The 19905-nt window shown below is 35.7% G+C and overlaps 1 protein-coding gene across 1 annotated transcript in view; it reads right to left on the reverse strand.

Annotated features, from left to right (window-relative positions):
• Positions 1-19905, reverse strand: part of CEP162 (centrosomal protein 162) — a 76642-nt gene that overhangs the window by 10513 nt on the left and 46224 nt on the right. Inside the window, exons 19-25 of the mRNA XM_069488328.1 lie at positions 14456-14582; positions 13108-13271; positions 11788-11892; positions 8306-8518; positions 6176-6828; positions 3125-3266; positions 1645-1743 (exon numbers count right to left, since the gene is read on the reverse strand). Coding sequence (XP_069344429.1) covers positions 1645-1743; positions 3125-3266; positions 6176-6828; positions 8306-8518; positions 11788-11892; positions 13108-13271; positions 14456-14582 — 1503 coding nt within the window. The remainder of the gene's footprint in view (positions 1-1644; positions 1744-3124; positions 3267-6175; positions 6829-8305; positions 8519-11787; positions 11893-13107; positions 13272-14455; positions 14583-19905) is intronic.

Raw genomic sequence — 19905 nt, forward strand, 5'->3', positions numbered from 1 at the left:
TGAGAATGTGCACAGAATCAGATATGACCAGACAGATTTAAGAAACTAATGTTGACTTTGAGGCCAATAAAGCTTCTTGGGGGAAAAAACTGGCTTGGTACCTTGTATACCCGGTTCCCTTACAGGTTAGTAAGGAATGTTGCTGCCTGGCAAGCCCAAGAACCTCAGGAAGTTTATGGACCTTTGGAAAAGAGAGGAATTCACTTGAATCTATAGGTATTGCAGGCAAAATCTGATGGCGAGTTGTTGCCTTGTCTTCCTAGTCTAGAGAGGCTTTTAAAGGTCCAATCTGAGATTCCTTATTAAAAGTTCCAGCAAAGCAGACTTACAAAGGGCCTATGCAATCACTCACTATTCTTGCACACTTATGTACATAATCAAGCCAATTTTAATGCGGCTAGACTTAGTTTTGCAAACAAATTGATCTTATTGTGATTATCTTTTATAGAAATGGAAGTGACTATAGGAAAAAAAAACTGTCTCAGTAGAAAACTATAACACATTTTTGTGGATATCATTTCTAGCCCTGTTCATTATCTATGAGGTTTTGTTATTTATCTGTAATCTGACATTATTCTAGTTTCTTCCAATATCTGGCTATAATTCTTCAAACTAATATTTTCAATTTTTCTCCTATCCTTCTGGCTTGCAATCACTAAAAATTCAAACTGCCCTTTTCCTGAAAACCCTAACAAGGTGAAGCTGAATGACTTGATATAAACTGCAGAGAAATCACCACAACAGCTCATGTATGGACAGCCTTCGTGCCTGTTGCAATTTGGGGCAAACTGCAAAAGATGCTTTGAGCCCAATATCTAGAGATCTTGGCTGGCTGCCCTCCAGACTCAGAAACTAGTGTATAGACTACTCCAACCATTAACCTTTGTTATTCTTTTGTTTCCATAGAAATGCCTCTTGTTAAATCACCATATAGAGGCCTAACTTTGATGGGAGCCCACCTCCAACAACTCCTGAAATGAGACAACTATTTAACAGAACCAACTTATTCTCAGGACTAAGACAAGGTTTCAATAAGATATGGAACAATGTACTTAGATTTGTTCTTTTCTACTTGTTCCATGTATGTTTTTCTCTCCCTTTGCCAATCTCTTACCTTATGACCTCTACCCCAAATTGCTCCACAGCTACCCACTCAAAGTTCTAAGGGTACCACTTTGAGTTACTCTGTGTTGAGATTTAGCCTGTGTTGTATGCTACATATGTTAATAAACTTATTTTTCTCTTATTTGTTATGGGGTTTAACCCACCTGAGAACTCCTAAGGGTTGAGGAAAATATTTTTCTTCCCTGATAGTACTTAATACAGCAATGGCCTTAACTATTCAAAATATTATCTCCAAAAAATAAAAAAAAAATGCCCAAAACAAAAAACCAAATATCTCCCATCCCATTTACCCCACTGCCCACAAAATCTCAACAACAAATAAAACATATAAACAACTTAATGACTTAATATTTGAACTTCATCTGGTGAAAGCAGACTTAACCTAAGCAAGTTAATAATATTTTCCTGACATGTGATACTTTCAGGTTATGTACATTTAAGTTAAATTTATACAGACATATGAATATGATTGAAATGCCTAAGAAAACCTTATTTTAGCATAATATTTTGGTTATTTACCTGTTTCTGTAGGATTTCTTCTCGAACTTCAGAAAGTTCAAGAGACGCTTGTTTACGTTGCAGCTCATTAACTTGACTTTGGAAATGTTTGATAAGTACCTGGGAAATTGTCAGAAGTACTGAGTTAGTAAAGCTCCTCCTTGAACACTATTTGGAAAATATAAGAAAGCCAACTCAAGACTGGAACATTCCTTTTAAGATAAACCTCTATAAAGTCTGAGCATTTGGGAAAAAGTAGACAAAATATTATCTTTAATAACTTATCCTACTACTAATCAAAGTATAAACTATTGACTATAACACAAGCCTCATAACGTCTCATTATGAAATGTCAGTCTCACATTTTTAGACAAAGAAACTGAAATACATAAGCAAATACTTCCATCAAGAAACTGAGAACTTGGGGAAAATTCATCTCTAATGCCGTACACATCTACTGTTTTAAAGATCAGACTATACTGACTTCCATTTAACTCAGAATTTTATAGTATTACATTTATAACTCTGAGAAAATAAGATTTATCCATTATGACACTACTTTCCCCACCTCTCCTAGACTATTCCTTATTACAAAATCACTTAATACAATGCTTACAACTGCCCTCTGACACCCTATTTCTATGAGGGGAAAAAGCTAGACAGATTATCTGTAAAGCTGTGAGTTGTTACCTTTGAAAAGCACTTTGAATATTTTTCATTAAAGTATTAACATTTTTCTGAGCGATCTGAAATTGTTACACAGTTCATTATATTTTGCCCCTTAAATATTTCAATATGCATATCTTTATAAGGGAATTTCTCACAAAACCACAATACCATTTTACATATAAGAAAATTTATAATAATTTCTTAGTATCTAATAGTGCATATTCATACTTCCTCAAACTGCTATTTTTTCATCCTGCCAACACCACAGAAGACAGGCCACATAGTAGATGTCCAGATATTCAAGAACGAAGATACTTATTTGAGGAAATGCTGATGAGCTGTCAGCATTCTCCATCATAATTCTTAGAAGACTATGCTACCTAAGGGCTAGAGCTATGTATCTTGGCTCATTATTTTATTCCCAGTGCTTGTCTATAGATCTGAATCATTATTTTTTCAATGAATGAAAGTTAATGGGCAGGAATAATGCCTGGGTATAATTACTTGTCAGCTGGGACTTGGAGTAAAAAGGAGATGAGTACGAAGGTCCTAATCATATTAGACATATACTTCAATCATCTGTTATATTTAGAGGAAGATTTGAGAAGTGTAGGAAAAACTGTAAAGACGCTTATTTACATGGGATAGTTTTAAAGTGGAAAAGTTAAATATATGGTAATGGTATCTTCTATTAAAAAAAGCAAGCCAATAATTTCCCATTTCTATCACCAACCTGAAAAAGTTAAAAACATTTCCAAATTAATATTCAGTTAAAAGTCCTAAAAAAAAAAACCACATTAAAATCGAAGATCAAAACAGATTTGTTATCTACCTCTTGAGTTGCTATTTTACGATTCAGTTCAGCTATTTTGGATGAAGAATTTTCTACTGCATTTTGGCAAAGGAGTTTCTCTACTTCTCTCTGATGAAATGCTTTGAGGGATGCAATGTGTGCTGCAGTATCTTCCTTGACCCTACAGAGCAAATGAAAGAAAACCACATATAAAAGTGGCTCTTCAACCTCTTATTAAGAGTTAGCACAAAAACAGTGTAAGAAGCCTGGACATTAAAGATGCAAACAGAGAGAAGACATCAATGTTAACTGTACTATGTTACGTGCTTTATACATTATTGCCTATGAGTTCTCACAACCAATCCATGAGCTATTATTTACTGAATTTTATATGGGCAAACCTGAGTTGACAAAGAGTGATATTAAAACATCCAGGGTCCCACATCAGTAAGTTGTAAAGCTGGGGTTCAAGCCCAGCAGAGATGGACTTCAATGTCCAGGCCTTCCACTTTATCTCCAGCCTACGGCTACACTTTCTGAGAGAATCTAAGGTTCCAGAATATCTGTCTGAATTTAAAGCATAGTGCTTGACATTTATCTTTTAAGATAAACTCAGACTTTTTTGCCCAGATTCTTATCTGAGTAATCACAGCTGCTCCCTTTAGAACCATCAATGCTTTGTGTCTAGGCAGCATTCATCCCTATTTTGGATCCATGCATATGACTCCAGCGATAGTTGCATGTTGTGAGAATAAAATGATCTTTACAGTAATTCTCAAGACATAAGAGTAATCTCCAACTAATTAATTTGGATTCTAAGTGTGAAAGACTATTCATTTGTCTCTGAGATAAAATTTATGTATTCAGAGGCAGTTTAGTAAATGGTAAAGTTATGAATAAAGATTTGATACATTTCCTACAGATAGATAGTTCTCTCTTATTGGAAGGACTATTCAAAAATGACAGGATTTTATTCAAAGAAGATATTTGCATAAATCACTGTTGATACATATTAATATGGCAGATCCCAAACAATACACAAATTTGTCAGTTGCTTATTTCACTATATAAATTTTCTCCATGGAAACAGTGTGATTAGGGTCCTAGGAAAAGCATAAAAACCAAAGCACCCATGACATATCTGAATTATAGTAAAAAACAGCCTAAATCTGGAATGGGAAAGTTTACTACTCAGGCCTAGAGCCATCTGAGAAACAGACTGACAATAATTTTAAATTATATATAGGAAAATATAATTATAGGACAAACTTGAATTTTAAATTATTTCTAGGAAAAAATGTGATTCTCCGCAAATAGCTTCATACTACTGTCATATTCAGAACTAAAGAAACAAAGTTCTAATCACTGCCATGGCTGCCAGTTAATCAATAAGCATTTGTTGGGTGCTTCCCCCCATGCTTGTTCCTCTCCCATACCAGGCTGTGGTGAGGATACACAAGAAGCCAAATCTTACATCAGTTCTCAAGGACCTATAAGCCTGTTTACAATTAATGCTTTCTTGGTACATATTATAAATTCTGTAGGAGTTGGGGATAGGAGCAGGCACTTTCCTGGGAAGCTTCAAGAAATGCTTTGTGCACGAGGTAGGACTTAAAACATGAATAAACATAAGGTATGAAGAAATTTGGCAGATTAGATATGTAGACTGGTATTAGAATCGTGATGGGACTTGAGATGCCAGGCAGAGAAATGCATTCATGAGATTTAAGGAAGTTGGGAGTTACTGGAAGGCAGAGGGACTCAGATACAGAAGTATTTAAAGAATATTAATGGTTTTTATGCAAGATAATTGGGGGAAGTAAAAACAAAAGGTAGACTGGAGTGGGAAAACTATAGTATACCAGGTAGGCTGCAATGACTTAGTATAGTAAGAAAAAAAGCAAAATGAGAAATATTTATAAGGAAGCACCCTATAGGCTGTGAACCCAAGGAATAAAGGAGGTAAAGCTGGACCTGGCAATTGAAATATATGAGGTCATAGACAGGGCTGGGGAACTTGGGGGGGAAACTAGTTTACGGGTGAAAAAGAGAGAACTTGAGGTATTGTTGATTCCAAGAGAGGCAACCCAATAAATAGTTGTAGGTTTATTATCTGAACTCTGGGAAGAGAACAAGCCTTTAAAAGTAAACCTAGGAGTCATGGTTCATAGAAGCTATAAGAATGGATGAATTTAGCAATGGGGAAAGAACAGAATAAACAGGAAGCCAAGAAATGGACACTGGTAGAAAGCCAGGTGTTTGGAGAGTGAGAAGGAAGAGAAATCAGAAGTCAGCAAAAGAAACAAAAGGAGTTTTAGAGCTGCCACGTCACGGAGGTTAAGGGAGAAAACCATTTCAGGAAAGGCAGTGTGGTCAACATTGTCAAGTAAAATGTGGAGGGAGAAAATGCCACGGGACTGGGAGGGTCCCTATTAAGAGACCAGGTTTCAAAGTGGTGATGATGAGAGTCATATTTAAGAGGAAGTAAGACAGGAATAAAAGAAAAGGCTTCTTGTGAAAAACTGACACTCTAAGACAGAAAGAAGACTGGAACTCGGTTTGATCAGGTGAAAAAGATCTGAGGATGTCAAGACTCAGAGGAAAGAGACAGTGGATAGTGATAATAGTTGGAGATTCTGAGGAGGAAAGGGATGAGTATAAAAATTCCTCAAGGCATGAATGGATGTGATCACAAGGTCAGTTTGAAGAGTAATTTTGAAAGAGCACATTTTCCTCTTGGATTAGATTTAATAATAGTTTTCTAACAGCAATCTGCCTACAGCAATTATAAATGATGACATTCCTTTGCAAGAAGGGCCCAATGAATCAGCTTAAAGACAAGACTGGTGAACTTGAGGACCTGGTTTGGTTTGACTTAGAGATTCAGGTTCATTAGAATTCGGGCCTCTTGCAAATAGAGGACCCTACTCTGAAACACATCTATGCTCAGCAATGTAACATAATTTCTTAAAATTCACTTATGAATTCAGTTCAGGGTCAAACTAATTATCTAGAGGAAATACATCTTATGATTTTTCAACTTTTATCTTTTTATTTCCCCATATATTTGTAAATAATGTAACATTTTACCTTTTCATGGAGTTTTCAAATTGGTTCACTGCTGCTTCAGATTTCATCTTCAGCTCATCCCTCTCCAAAATTAATCCCTCTAGCTCATTTTTCAATCTGTAGTTTTCTTGTAAAACCTCCGAAATATGAGAATCAGTAAAAGTATGTGGTTGGTAAAGCTTGCGGTCCAGGGTTCCAGGGAATGAGTTAGCATTTACTTTACTTGGGCGCAAAACATCTTTCTTTGCCCTTTTGGCAGACATATCCTCTCTGCCCTTAGAGTTCTGATTAGACAGCATCATTCTTCTTTCCTTCTGAAGTCTTTCCACAGTTTTTGAAAGGTCTTGTATTTCTCTCTTTTTGGCAGACAGTTCTTCATTGAGTCTTACCAGTTTAGCTTTGGCATGTGCCTGTTCCACCTGGAATTCTATAGACTGAAAATCTTTGGCATCTTTATTATTTTTCTTGAGTTCTAATTCAGCATTCTGATGTTTAAGAACATCTATTTCAGCTTCAAGGTTTCTTACAGTGATCTGATGGACTTCCTTAATGTCGCTGAGTTCCTTCTCTAGTGTTGTAACCCTGGAGGAGCTGTCACGTTGGTTCTGGGGTGCTTCCTTCAATTTGTAGGCAAGTAGCTGCTCCTGCTCCTCTAGTCTCTGTTCATACTGAATCTGAAAAGAAAAGAATCCATGTAATGCCAACCCTTTGGTAAACACTTCATGAGTTGATGAAGCCCTGTATTCTTTGGGGTCCTACCTAGTCCTTCATTCAGGCAGTCATACATTCTGATGTTTCCAACCTTCTGTGTTCCTTGAGTGAGTCAAATGTATTAAAGTCCTATTCTTTGACTCTCTGAACAGTGTAACATTATATATTCTTGATATGTTATCTGATTTCATAACTGATATGTTGCTTCATAAATATTAACTTACACATGTTCTTATAAACCCCAAATTTATTTAAACCTCACAATCCAAACTTACTATGCACCCTTCTCTATGCAAACTGTCAAACATACTTTTTGAGGATAAACAGGTAAAGCAACTGAGGCTACCGAGGGTCTTTGAGAAACAGCGCGTTTTCAACCTTATAAGATCAATTTATTAATCTCACACAGTAAAACGCCTTGGAATTTGTCTGTTGGAGCTTTACTATATCATTTAGCATTTAGTAAATGAATAAATCATTTCCCCTATGAATGGAGGCACTAGTAGCATTTGCTTGTTCATTCAATGGATATTTACTGAGCTATGACTTCCCCATCACTATGTTAAGTTCTAGAGATAAACAGACCCAGTTCTTGCTTTTAAATAGCTTGCAGCCTGGTGAGCAGAGCGACAGGGCAATAGTTACAATGTCCTACGGTAACTGAGATAATGCGCCTGCGAACGTGGCAGGTGCAGAGAAGGTGAAGCAGCCCTGAAGGTCTGGGGGCCTGAGGGAAGGAAGGTGGGAAGACTGCACAGAGACAGCACATTTAAGTTTGGTCTTGAGGGATGAGTGTAAATTTGGGAATAAGTGGAGGTAGGAGTATTTTGGAAGTAGGAAGAGTATATGCAAAGATAACTGAATGCTTGGTGTGTACTGGGAATCAGAAATGAAAGGAACAAGTGGCAGGTAGTGAGCAGGGGCAGGGGACTACAAAAAGGATCAAACTGGAGTGGGTAGATTTAGATACATAAAAATGGGATAGGGGGTTGGAATTCATGCCTGAGTGCCTCTATTTGGTCAATGGAATACTAATAATAATTATAAGCATATATTGAGTGTTGTGCTATACTCCAGGCATGGTACTAGCGCTTTATATGTACTTTGACACTCAATCCTCCCAATATCCTATGAATTAGGGATTAATTAATTAAAGTATTTATTGAGTGTCTACTTTGTGCCAGGCACCTTGCTGAATGATGGAATACAATGGTGAGTGAATGGTGAGTAAAAGCAGCCATCACGGAGTCCCAGCCTAGATGGGGAGAGAGAGAAAGAGACAGACCACTGCTGATCCAATCAAAATGGCTGCAACTGTGGCGACTGCCATGAAGGAGAGGCATACGGGGGGCTGAGAGAGCCCAAAGAGGTCAGTCATCCACCATGGAGTACCAGGAAGTTCTCACTGGGCAAGCAATGCTCGGGCTACCTTGCACTTACTTTCATTTTCTGAAACTCTTGTTCCATGGTACGAAGACTTTTCTTTGCTTCTTCATCTTTGCCCTCCAGATCAGCTTCTAGCTTTTTTATCCTTTTTTCCATAAATTCCACTGTATTTGTATCCACTGTATCACCTGCTGCTGATGCAGCCAATATTAAAGCAGGTAAAGAATTGGGATATCTTCTCTTTAGAATTCCTTCCATTTCCTTAACCTAATAAAATATTTTTGAATGTATGTAAGGTTGCAAATGTACATAAAATCAGCTTAATGTATAAACTTAGATTATGCTACATTAGTCATGTCTAGATTTCAGAAATGTTTATAGCATGTCTCCAGAGTGAATCAAATGTATAGAAGCTCAAATAAATTTCAAATTTTACACCCCTAGATTACCTGATTAAAAAACCTTACAGTATAATGTCTAATTAACTCCTGGTTAATTTACAGAAATCCTCTTACATTCATTTGAAATATATCTTTGGACTATCTATGTATATGAATATACAAATTCTTTTGCAATAAATATACAGCTTCCTAAGCACCTGCCCTTAAGGGCCTACAACAATCTCTACCTCTACCCCAACCCTCCACAAAAGACTCCCCCTAAATGAAGTTTAATCATTTTAAAATGACTTCTTTCAATTGGGAAGCAAGGAGGATTATATGGCATTTAATGAAGTCTTTGTAAAAGGTTGAATACTTTTCATTTGGTCTATAAAAAATGACATATACTATTACTGCAAGACAGAAATGCACCAGGATCCACATAAATTACAGCATTATATTACATAAACCTATGTGTGTATACTTGCTTTTTAAAAAATATTATGGTGAAGATATCTTTGAAAAACATACAAACACTAAATTCTTTGTTAAACAGTTTTGTAGCCTATGGGCATGCAACAAAATAGCACCTGAGCTGTCTGGTGCAGTGGTTAAAAGCATGTTAGGTTAGACTATGCCTCCAGCTTTAGGACCTTGTGTCAACTCCTCAATTTATATCTCTTTTGCCTCATGGGTAAGATGAAGATGATAACAGTATCAATTACAAGAGGTTGATATAATTAAGTGAGGGTGAAATGACTTTTATCTTGGTAAGTACTTAGTGAGTGCCTAAGATAGAGTGACTTGATAATTGTTGGCTTTTATTATAATTTCATCTGAAAAACTATATTCCCCAAGGCAAAATAGGTTGCTGGTGCTCAAAATCCTATTTATAGACTGAACATTATTCATGTTAGGTATTTAAGGGTCACATCATTTGTAAAGTTAAATATTAATATTTCCATATGTGAAAACTGTTTGGGCATTCAGTGATGAACCCATAAATTGGGAAATATCCAGATACAAATATTAGTATTTTTTTTCACTTGGAAAATTTTTACAGTTTATTTTCCTCCGGTATTAAAAGTTAGCTAGGCCGGGTGCCATGGCTCACGCTTGTAATCCTAGCACTCTGGGAGGCCGAGGCAGTAGGATTGCTTGAGCCCAGGAGTTTGAGGTTGCTGTGAGCTAGGCTGATGCCACGGCACTCTAGCCCGGGCAACAGAGTGAGACTCTGTCTCAAAAAAAAAGAAAAAAATCTAGCTATATGAGTTAGTTGTAAGTATATGGAAGTATACACATATATTTACAATACCACATATATTAAAAAGAAGATTTAAAACAAATTATTTTAACATTTTTAATTAATGCATTAATTTAAAATTTAAGAAGTATTTTCAATCTAATTTTGATATCTTGAAATATATATTACATATTGGGGAAAAGAAATAGATTTCATTTCTATCTTAACTTCCCTTTTTAATATTATGCTTTGGTCAATGATACTAGTGTGACTGGTACAGAAAGTAACTTTTTTTTTTTAACTCTAATTGAAAATTAAACTATGACATATTCCATTAAATAAAAAAAGCATGAATAAATGCATGCAATCTGAAATTTTCATTACGATGTTTATCTAATTAGCCCCCTTTTTACTTATGTTCTATTTAGAAAGAGATATTTTATTTATAATTAATATATTTCAGAACATGGCTCCAAAACAATTCTGAATATATTGTAACATACCTTGATTGTAAAATATATATTAAGGTTTAAAACCATTAGGATAGAAATGCTCATGGAAACAGTATAAATAAGATCTAAAATGTATATACAGCAATCCAACTATACAAAATACTATTACATGATGAATACTATTTTAGAAAGATATAATCTAAGATGATAAACCAATAAATGTTTAATAAAAGTGTCAATAAAAGAAGAGGTTTACTTTTATAAAATGGTGTATTTCTGGTCAATATGGACCACCATTTAAAGTTTTAATTTTGCCCTTAATAAAGCATACTTTACTTTTTACTTTCATATGTTCAGTTCTACATGATTTCTCTTAAAGTCGTCTAACGGAAAAGTGATTCCTTTGGGTTTTTTTCCTCTCACAATGCTGGATGCCTTCTTAGATTGGCTAATCTTAACTTTAAACACTGAAGAAAAGCTAAACAATTCTAGACTACACTCACTTTAGAATATATCTGGCTTTTCAAACCACTTTTGCCCTGTTCTTTTCTTGGCCCCTGAACCAAACTACTAAGTCATACCTTTTAATATAACAACAGGCCCTGTAAAAGTAACAAAGTTATTTTTTGGCTTAGTTTTCCTTCTCCTCATAAAACTGAGATAATATTCATCCCAGTGATGACCTCACAGTTTTGGATTTGTGATGAAATAATAGGCATGTTTATGTATCATGACTTGACTACAGAATCATGCTCCTTTATGAAATGGAAATTTTGATTGTTTTAGTATGTAGATGAATATAAATACTATAATACAGAAAGTTTTGAAAACAGAAGGAAACATTAATTACAATTCCACCTCCCCCCCAAAAAAAACAAAACAAAAAATTCCACCTCCCAAAACAACTATTTCAGTGAAAATATCTTTATTCTAATAAGCATCACTTCATCATTTTAGTAAAAGTCTCCCAGCCACACTGACCACAAAATGAATATTTCTAAATATTCAAGTATGCAAGAGCTTAAGATGATGGCCAGCTCTTTGAGAGACTGACCGTTCGGTTTATGAGGTGTTTTGTAACATTTTCCAAGCATTATCAACGTGTTCCCAACTCAAGGATCTCTCTTCTTATACTTCTCTCTCACCTATCTTTGGCCAGGAGGAGAAATCCCAACTTTATACCCAGAGTTTCAAAATTTTGCTTTCTTTTTCCTAGATATCTAATAGAGCTGAGGTACAAAATGACCTTTCATTAGTAGGTCTACCATCTTATAAATGAGGCAAATTAGTCTAAAAATTATTTATAAAGCTGTAGATTACATAAAATGGTTTTTTTTTTTATTTTTATTAATGTTCCTTTAAAACAAGAATTTCCAGGTTGACTACATCTTGTGTGAACTCTGAAAACAAAAATGTGCTGTATATAAAATACCTTAATAAAAATTTATTCTTAGCACATACTTGTCGCTCCAGGTCCTGAATTTTTTTGGCATCAGCTGCTTTATCTTTTAAGCGTATCTTCTGCTGAATAGATGGATTCCCAGATTCAGCTTTTAGTTTTTCAATCTGTCAATAAACAAATAATAGGTTAAGAAACATATTTAAAACATAAAGCAAACTTCACATTTTCTCACTCATATGTCGGAGCCAAAAAGTAAAACAACTGATCTCATGGAGATAGACAGTAGAACGACAGTTAGCAGGCAGGGAAGGGCAGTGGAGAGATGGGGGATAAAATGGGATGGTTAATGGGTGCAAAAGTATAGTCAGATAAAATGAACAAGATCTAATATTTGATAGCACAACAGGTTTACAGTCAACAATAAGGGATTGTATATTTAAAAACAGCTAAAAGAGTGGAACTGAAATGCTCCCAACACAAAGAAATGACAAATGTTTGAGGTAACAAATAAATGAATACCCCAATTACCCTGATTTGATTATTGCACATTATATACCTGTATCAAAACATCACATGTACCCCATAAATATATATATTATGTACACATAATAAAAAAAATAAAAATAAAAAAATAACAGAAAAGCACAAAGAGGAAGCATAATGTTAGTTCATTCACTCATTTATTAATTCCTCAGCAAACACTGAGTGAGCTCCTCCAAAGTCAAAGTTCCACGTACTTCCCTGTTCTGCCTCAGGGCTGGAGATACGGTGGACAAACAAGACAAACTAGGTCCCTGCTCTCAGGGTGCTTGTGCACTAGTGGAGGGAGAGCATTGATAAGCTAATAAGTAAAGTAAACCAATAAGTAAATAACTTCAGAGGGTGACAAGTGCTAGGAAGAAAATAAAACAGAAGGAAAGAATAGGAAGAGCAGGATTGGCAGCTACATTACATAAGAGAGTCAGAGAAGGTCTTTCTGAGAAGCAGAAATTTGAGCTGAGACTTGAACGAGAAGGAGACATGGGAAGAAGTAAGGTCAGAGTATTCTAGGCCAAGGGAACAAGTAGATTGAGCTTAGCATGTTCAAGAATCAGAGCTCTGGTGGCTGGAGGAGAGTGACTCAGGGGGTACTGGATGAGGCTAAAGAAGCAGGCAGCGTGAAGATCCCATGTGGGCCTGATGGGTCGTGATAGGGAGCTTGCATTTATTCTCAGTCTAATCTCAAATGGACTATATATCTAAATGCACTCTAAAACCAAAACAAGTTATTTTAATTAATAGAGTTTAGAGTAATGATGCAATGACACAAGGTTATGTGGAATTGTTATTGAGGACAACAGGGTTCATCTACAGAAATACATTCTGAAATGCTCTATTACTTCAAGTTTGAGCTTCTCAATTTCTTCATTTGCTTCTTTAAGCCGAACTGCATCTTTATCCAGAAGTTCCTGATTTTCAGCATACCACCGTAATCTTTTTTGTAGACGACATATTTCCTGTTTATGTGTTTCTTCCAAAATTTTTATTTCATATAATTTTTCACCTATAAGATAAAGGAACTCAATTTGTAATTTTTCAAAATATGGAAATAAACCAAATTACAAGATTTTAAATGAAAATCAATATCTAATGAAAGCATTATGAAAAAGTGGCATAAAACAACTGATACATAGAACATAGTGTCTAGTTTTATCTATTAGTCAAAACAAATAAAAGACTGCGTTCATAACCCAAATCCTCAACCTTGTATAGCAAAGCTGGCCACGTAGAAATTTTTGATAAATCAATTGTTTTCCCATTGACTTTCATTATAAACACTGTTTCCATGGGAAAATATTGAATTCCAGAGATGATAAAAATGAAGAATGGCTACAATTATATTAAAAAGTAACAATGGCAAACATTCATGAATACTTATTACCATTTATTATTTTATTTACCACAACAAACTTTTATAATAGGTACTGTTATTATTCTATTTTACAGATGAGGAAAGCAAATGTCATTTTTTTTTTACAAATAGACAAGAATGAATTTCTTTGCACACATCTTACACTGAAGCTGATAATACTTAGAGGAAAGATCCTTACTTTGGCACACAAAGGCTCCTCTCATCTACCTTTCTAGCCTTATGTTCTGCCATCCTAAGTCATGAGACACTTGGAGCAGCCTCTTTCCATTCCTTCACTTTCAAATCTTACCATCTGGCAAGGCCCAGCTCACATGCCACCCTTTCCTAAAACCTTATTTAGCACCCTACCTCCTCTCCTGTTTGTAATTTTTTTCTTATATTAAAATTTTCTGCATTCTTATTCCCCTTTGTTTTTCCTGGTGGCGACCATGCCATATTTATCTTTGTATTCTCTGTAAATCACAGTGCAGTGGTATTTGTTCATTTGACAAATACTTAAGAATCAACAATGTTTCAGGCCCAGGGATAAAAAGATAGATCTTGCCCTCAGGAAAGTTATAGTCTAGCGGGGGTGACAGCCATGTGAACAATTAAACATAAAATGCAATGAATCAAAATAATTGATATTATTTAATCTTGCAATTATTCCTGTTAAAACCAATCAAATATACATACCTTTTAATAACTAATTAAAAATATTTCTAAGGTCACAATGTACTTCAACAAATAGCATTTTGACTATACTATTCAACTACTATTACCTAAATTCAATATTCATGAGTATAAAGTTAAACTGTCTCAGCTCAGTGTTTTACCTGTGGCATAAGCAACCTGATCTTTGGCTTGGTCCCTCTCTTTCTTCATTTTTTCCAAGTCTACTTCAAGAGCTTGTTTGTCTTGTTTCAGTCTTTTGATGTCTTCCAATAAACTGTTTTTCTCTTTCTTGAAATTCAAAGAAATGCAAAATTAAGTTATTTCCAACCACAATAAATTGTGGTACAGTCTCTCCTTCACCCAATCTATCAAAAAATACTGCTGTGAAATATTTTTCCTAAATTTTAGCTCTGATGTTATTTACTACCACCAGCCCTACCCCAGAATCATTAATGGTTCCCCATAGCCTGTTAGAATAAGTTCTAATCATCTCAATACAGCATTAAAGACCTTCCAATCTATTGTTCTAACTTCTACATACTAACCATATTGATGATTCACTAATTCTCTTGCCTAGATTGCTGCAATAACCTCCTAACTAGTCTGCCTCTTCTACCCTCATCCCTTACAGTCTATTCTCCTCACAATAGAGGAACTGTTGTGGAGAGTCAGTTAATATTACTCCTCTATCTGAAACTCTCTGTTGGCTTCTCCCAGGGTTAACCCAAAGTCCTTACCATGACCTTCAGTGTCATGTAACCCAGCCTTGCTCATGGCTGACCACATCTACTATAAATCTTACCCCTCCATTCCATTTTAGCCAGAGACCTCTTTGCTGCTCTTTGAATACCCCTAGCACCCTACTGTAGCAAGGGGTTTGCACTGTCTCCTCTGCTGGCAGCGCTCAGCCCCTAGATAGCCAGGTAGCTCGCTCCTTCCCTTCACCAGGATTTTTGCTTAAATGAAACCCAGGACGGCCTTCCTGATCACCCTAACTAAAACAGGAAGCCCCACTCTGGTCCCCAGGCACATTGTTTCATTTTCTTCCCACAGCACTCATCACCACCAAATATATTACCTATTTATTTGAAAGGAGGATTTAATTTCACTAACCCTTGTATCATAAATACATAAAGAATGCTTGGGACATCCCAGAAAAAGTAAAGGATTTCTCAGTATGCCCTACATTCCACACTACTCTCACTAGCTTGAAGCACTGTGCCCTATTCTTCTGCTTGACAAAAATCATACTTATCCTTCAAAGCTCAGTTCAAATTAAGCTAAGCTATTCCTGATAATTCCCTCTTCTGTGCTCCCAGACTTCTGTTATACCTCTAGTGTACAGCATTTATTACTTTCTGTTTCATATGATACTGATTTGTGGACATTTCTCTTCATTAGGTTGAAAGCTCTGTGGGGACCAAGACTGTGGTTTATCACTTTCTGTTGACTTTATGGTATTAAGCACATGGCATGTACTTAATAAACGTACACTGAACTGAACTCACAACTGCTGAAGAAACCGTTGGACTCATGGCAGTACACTTGGTATAGTTAAGTTTCAAAATGACAAATTCTTATAAATTCTGTATTATACTACTTTACAATTTAAAATTCAGTCTTACAAAGAAAACAAGTGCATTCATAAAGCATTGTATAATCTTGGTTTCTAGCTGCATCACAGATTTAACCGCACATTTCATTATTTAATCTGTGTGATCTTCTGTAGATGTCTTTCTCAGGAGATTATTGACCTTCCTGTTTTTGAATGGTCAGGTATCTTTTTGCAAATACATTCTGTTTAATTAGTTCAAACCATTTAGAAATGCTCTCTCCAGCAATGCCTACTTTACGGAAGTACAGAATTTTCATATTCAAAGGAACTTTAAACATCTTGAGTTCAATCATGCAATCAATGCTTTACTGGATGTCCACTACAGGCTTGCATATGTCCGGGGATCGAGACTGTCCATGTTCAAGAAAGCTAGTATGCCCCATGTCAATCCTGTGGGCCACAGGGGTTTTGGCTGGCAAGTACTTTTCCTCCCTGGTAAGTCATGTGCAGACATTCAGAGAGCTCTCTGCCTGCCTCTCTGACCTTATCTTCCACCACTCTTCTCTCTACCCACTTCTGCCTCAGAGGCCTCTGCTCCGGGAAGGTAGCAAACATATTCTTGACCCAGGACTTTTGCACTTGCTCTTCCCCATAGCTGGAAGACTTGATCTTTACACAGTTGGCTGCTACTTCTCTTCAGCTCTCATCTCATACATCTTTTTCTCAGAAAGAGCTTCCTTGATCCATCTATTAAATGCTGCCTTATCTCTCCCTTGCCTCCCATTATTCTCAATTTTTATTTTCTTCAAAGCATTTACTTCTATCTGTAATTATGTATTTGTTTACATACTGTCTGTTTTCCCCACTTGAATATAATGTTCCTAGTGAGTGAGATCTGTATTCTGTCTTGTTTACCTACTGTATTTCCAATTCTGAGACGAGTGCCTGGCAGGTGCTTAATAAAGGCTGACTGAATGAATGAACTGTAGTCAGCCCATTCTCCTCCCAACCCTGGGATACTGAAAGAACAGGGCTCAGGACCTTAGTTTTTATTATGTTTCCATCCATACGTTATAAAGAACCAACCGACATTTTAAGACTATACTAATTGCTACTAATTTTTAAGGTTTATTAGACTGTACACATACTTGATATGATTATTTTATAGATTTATCCCAGTATGAATAATTTGACTTCTAAAACTATTTAAATTAAGAATATCAAAGTAAATGAACAGAAAGGTATATTTATATTCTATCTTTCAGTATGTGTAAAAAAAAACTCTAAATAATTTTTACTATTACTTTAAACTAACACTTTTTCTTTTTTCTGATTTCTTTTAGGTTTTCCCTGCCTTTGGTAGCTTCACTATGATGGGCCTAGACGTGGATTTTTACTTATTAAACCTGAGCAGGACTTACTGTGCTTCCTGAATATGAGAATTCATCTCTTTTATCACCTCTAGAAAATTCTCAGCCATTATCTATTAAAATATTTAAATATGTATTAGAAGATCTATTTCTTAATATTTCTGACATTTTCCATTTCTTTATTTTCCTGTGTTTCACTCTAAGTTCCTGAGATCTTTCAGTTTACTAAATTTTTTTTTAGTTAAGATCACCTATTTAATTCTTCATCTTAGTTTTTAAGTTCCAGAATTATATTTCATTTCCAGAGCTCTGTTTACTGTTCTATTGAATTTGCCGGATTTGTTTTGTTCTTTTCTCACATTTTCTCATTTATTTTATATATTTAATCATTTTTAGTGTATTTACTTTATAGTCTCCCTTCAGTAATCCTATTGAGGTTCTAATCCTGCTGTAAATCATCTCATGTCTGCTGCTGCTGGATTGTTTCTCTGGGTTTTGTAATTTGCACTGTGAGCATGTATCAGCAGGATTTTATCTGTGGGAACACTGTGTGAGCTGGGCTAAGGGTGCATACCTCTACGAATTGGGGAACCTGTGGCCTTCTGGATCCTTGAATGTGGCCTTTTGACTGAAATCAAATTTTACAAAACGGTTTTATTTTTTTTAATTTTTTTGAGACAGGGTCTGGTTCTCTCACCCCAGGTAGAGTGCCGTGGCATCAGCCTAGCTCACAGCAACCTCAAACTCCTGGGCTCAAGCGATCCTCCTGCCTCAGCCTCCCAGGTAGTTGGGACTACAGGCATGCCCCACCATGCCTGGCTAATTTTTTCTATTTTTAGTTGTTTGGCTAATTTCTTTGTATTTATAATAGAGACGGGGGTCTCACTCTTACTCAGGCTAGTCTTGAACTCCTGACCTTGAGCAATCCTCCCACCTCGGCCTCCCAGAGTGCTAGGATTACAGGTGTGAGCCACCGCGCCCGGCCTCAAAAGGGTTTTGTTAAAAGGATTTGTTTGAGAAGTTTGGATTTGGTCAAGGGGTCACACTTGGGGATCTGGAGGGCCACATGTGATCCCAAGGCCACAGGTTCCCCACCCCAGCCAGGACCACTGTTTATATTATTTTTTTTTAGTTTGAGCATTGTAGGTACTACCAATTCAAACACTAAAACACAAATGAAGGCTTAAGAGGTGACATTTACATTGAACCAGTAAAGAATGTGCACTGAAGAGAAGAGATTTTTTTTCCCCTTCTTGACATTTCAGCCTATTATGAAGGTAGATGGAGTTTTTCCTAGTCTACTATTTTACTGAAAGATGCAGTCCTTTGAAGGTGCCCTTTCTATACTTTGCTGTTATGCTGTTAAAGCTGGGCCTTGTGCTTACTAAACTGGTGGACTGAATGGAAGATGCTTATTGCTGTTTTTATCCTTCCTTATTTTTGGCTCCTAAAGATTTCCCTTGTTTTCTTGAGAGCTAAGATATTTATTATTTTATCCAGTTTTTTTTGTGTGTTTTAATGGAATTGTTTTCAAATTTTTTATTTGTCCTAAAAGTATGTTCAAAATAGGACTTTCAAAAGGTCACTAACAACAACCTGTGAATACAACTAATACTATGCTTAAAAGCTTACCATGTTCTCCTAAAGCTTCATAAAATATGGCAAAATTAATTTGTCTTAACTTGCTAATTTTTGAGGCCTACTGATAAAGGAGGATACAATCATTCATTTATGCTTTCATTCTTTCTACCTATCTGCCTACCTATGTGCCTAATCATTCTATATCTACATACATGCTTGCATCCAAAGAAAGTTTCCTCATGAATTCATATGTAATGCTGCATTTTATATACAAAAACATGTTAAACATCAGCTATTAAACTATACTATGTTTGGATTTCTATGTAACCTAACTTTGTACAGTAAATTTCTTATTAAAGGTGGTATGTAATTGGAATTTTTCTAATCTACATAATCATTCAAATAGATTGGAAGGGCTTTTTTGTTTAGTGCTATGGTTCTTAATGGGAGAAAGTGAGGAGAAGTAACAGTCCTCCACAGGGGATGTTTGGAAATGTGGCAGAGTCATTTTGATGTTTACAATGACTGGTGGGTACTAGGAGCACATAGTTCCTGGGGGCAGATATGATAAAAATCACGCAATGCACGGGCTATTTCTGCTAAAACTTCTCCCATTGACAAATACTGTTTTAGAAAATTCCAGGCCATATTCTTTATAATACAATTTAATAAAAATAAAGAAAAAAACTTATGGAGCAGCACTGCATTTCACGCTGTGCTATGGTCTGGGATATAAATATTTATAAGATGTGCAGCCTCTCTGCTCTCTCGAAGTGCACAGTCCACTTCAGAAGACAGCTAAAAAGCCAACTAAGTTTTTAAGGTGAACAATTACCTCCAAATTATCCTATTTTAGGTGTATGCTTTCCAGTGGGGAATTTGTTTGACATAAGGTATACATATCCTAAATAAAGTTATGCCTCGGACAAGGCTCCATGTGATAAATGCCTTATGAGAGGTTGAATTATATAAAGAGGATGCCATCCAAAACCAGTATTACATTATTTCCTCTATATTAAGGTCACACATGTAATAAATGCTAATCTTAGATATTTCTTCTTAATTTTATATGGTATGAAATTTATAAATAGATCTTATTCATATA

This window comes from Eulemur rufifrons, chromosome 15, assembly GCF_041146395.1.
Source record: "Eulemur rufifrons isolate Redbay chromosome 15, OSU_ERuf_1, whole genome shotgun sequence".
NCBI lineage: Eukaryota > Metazoa > Chordata > Mammalia > Primates > Lemuridae > Eulemur > Eulemur rufifrons.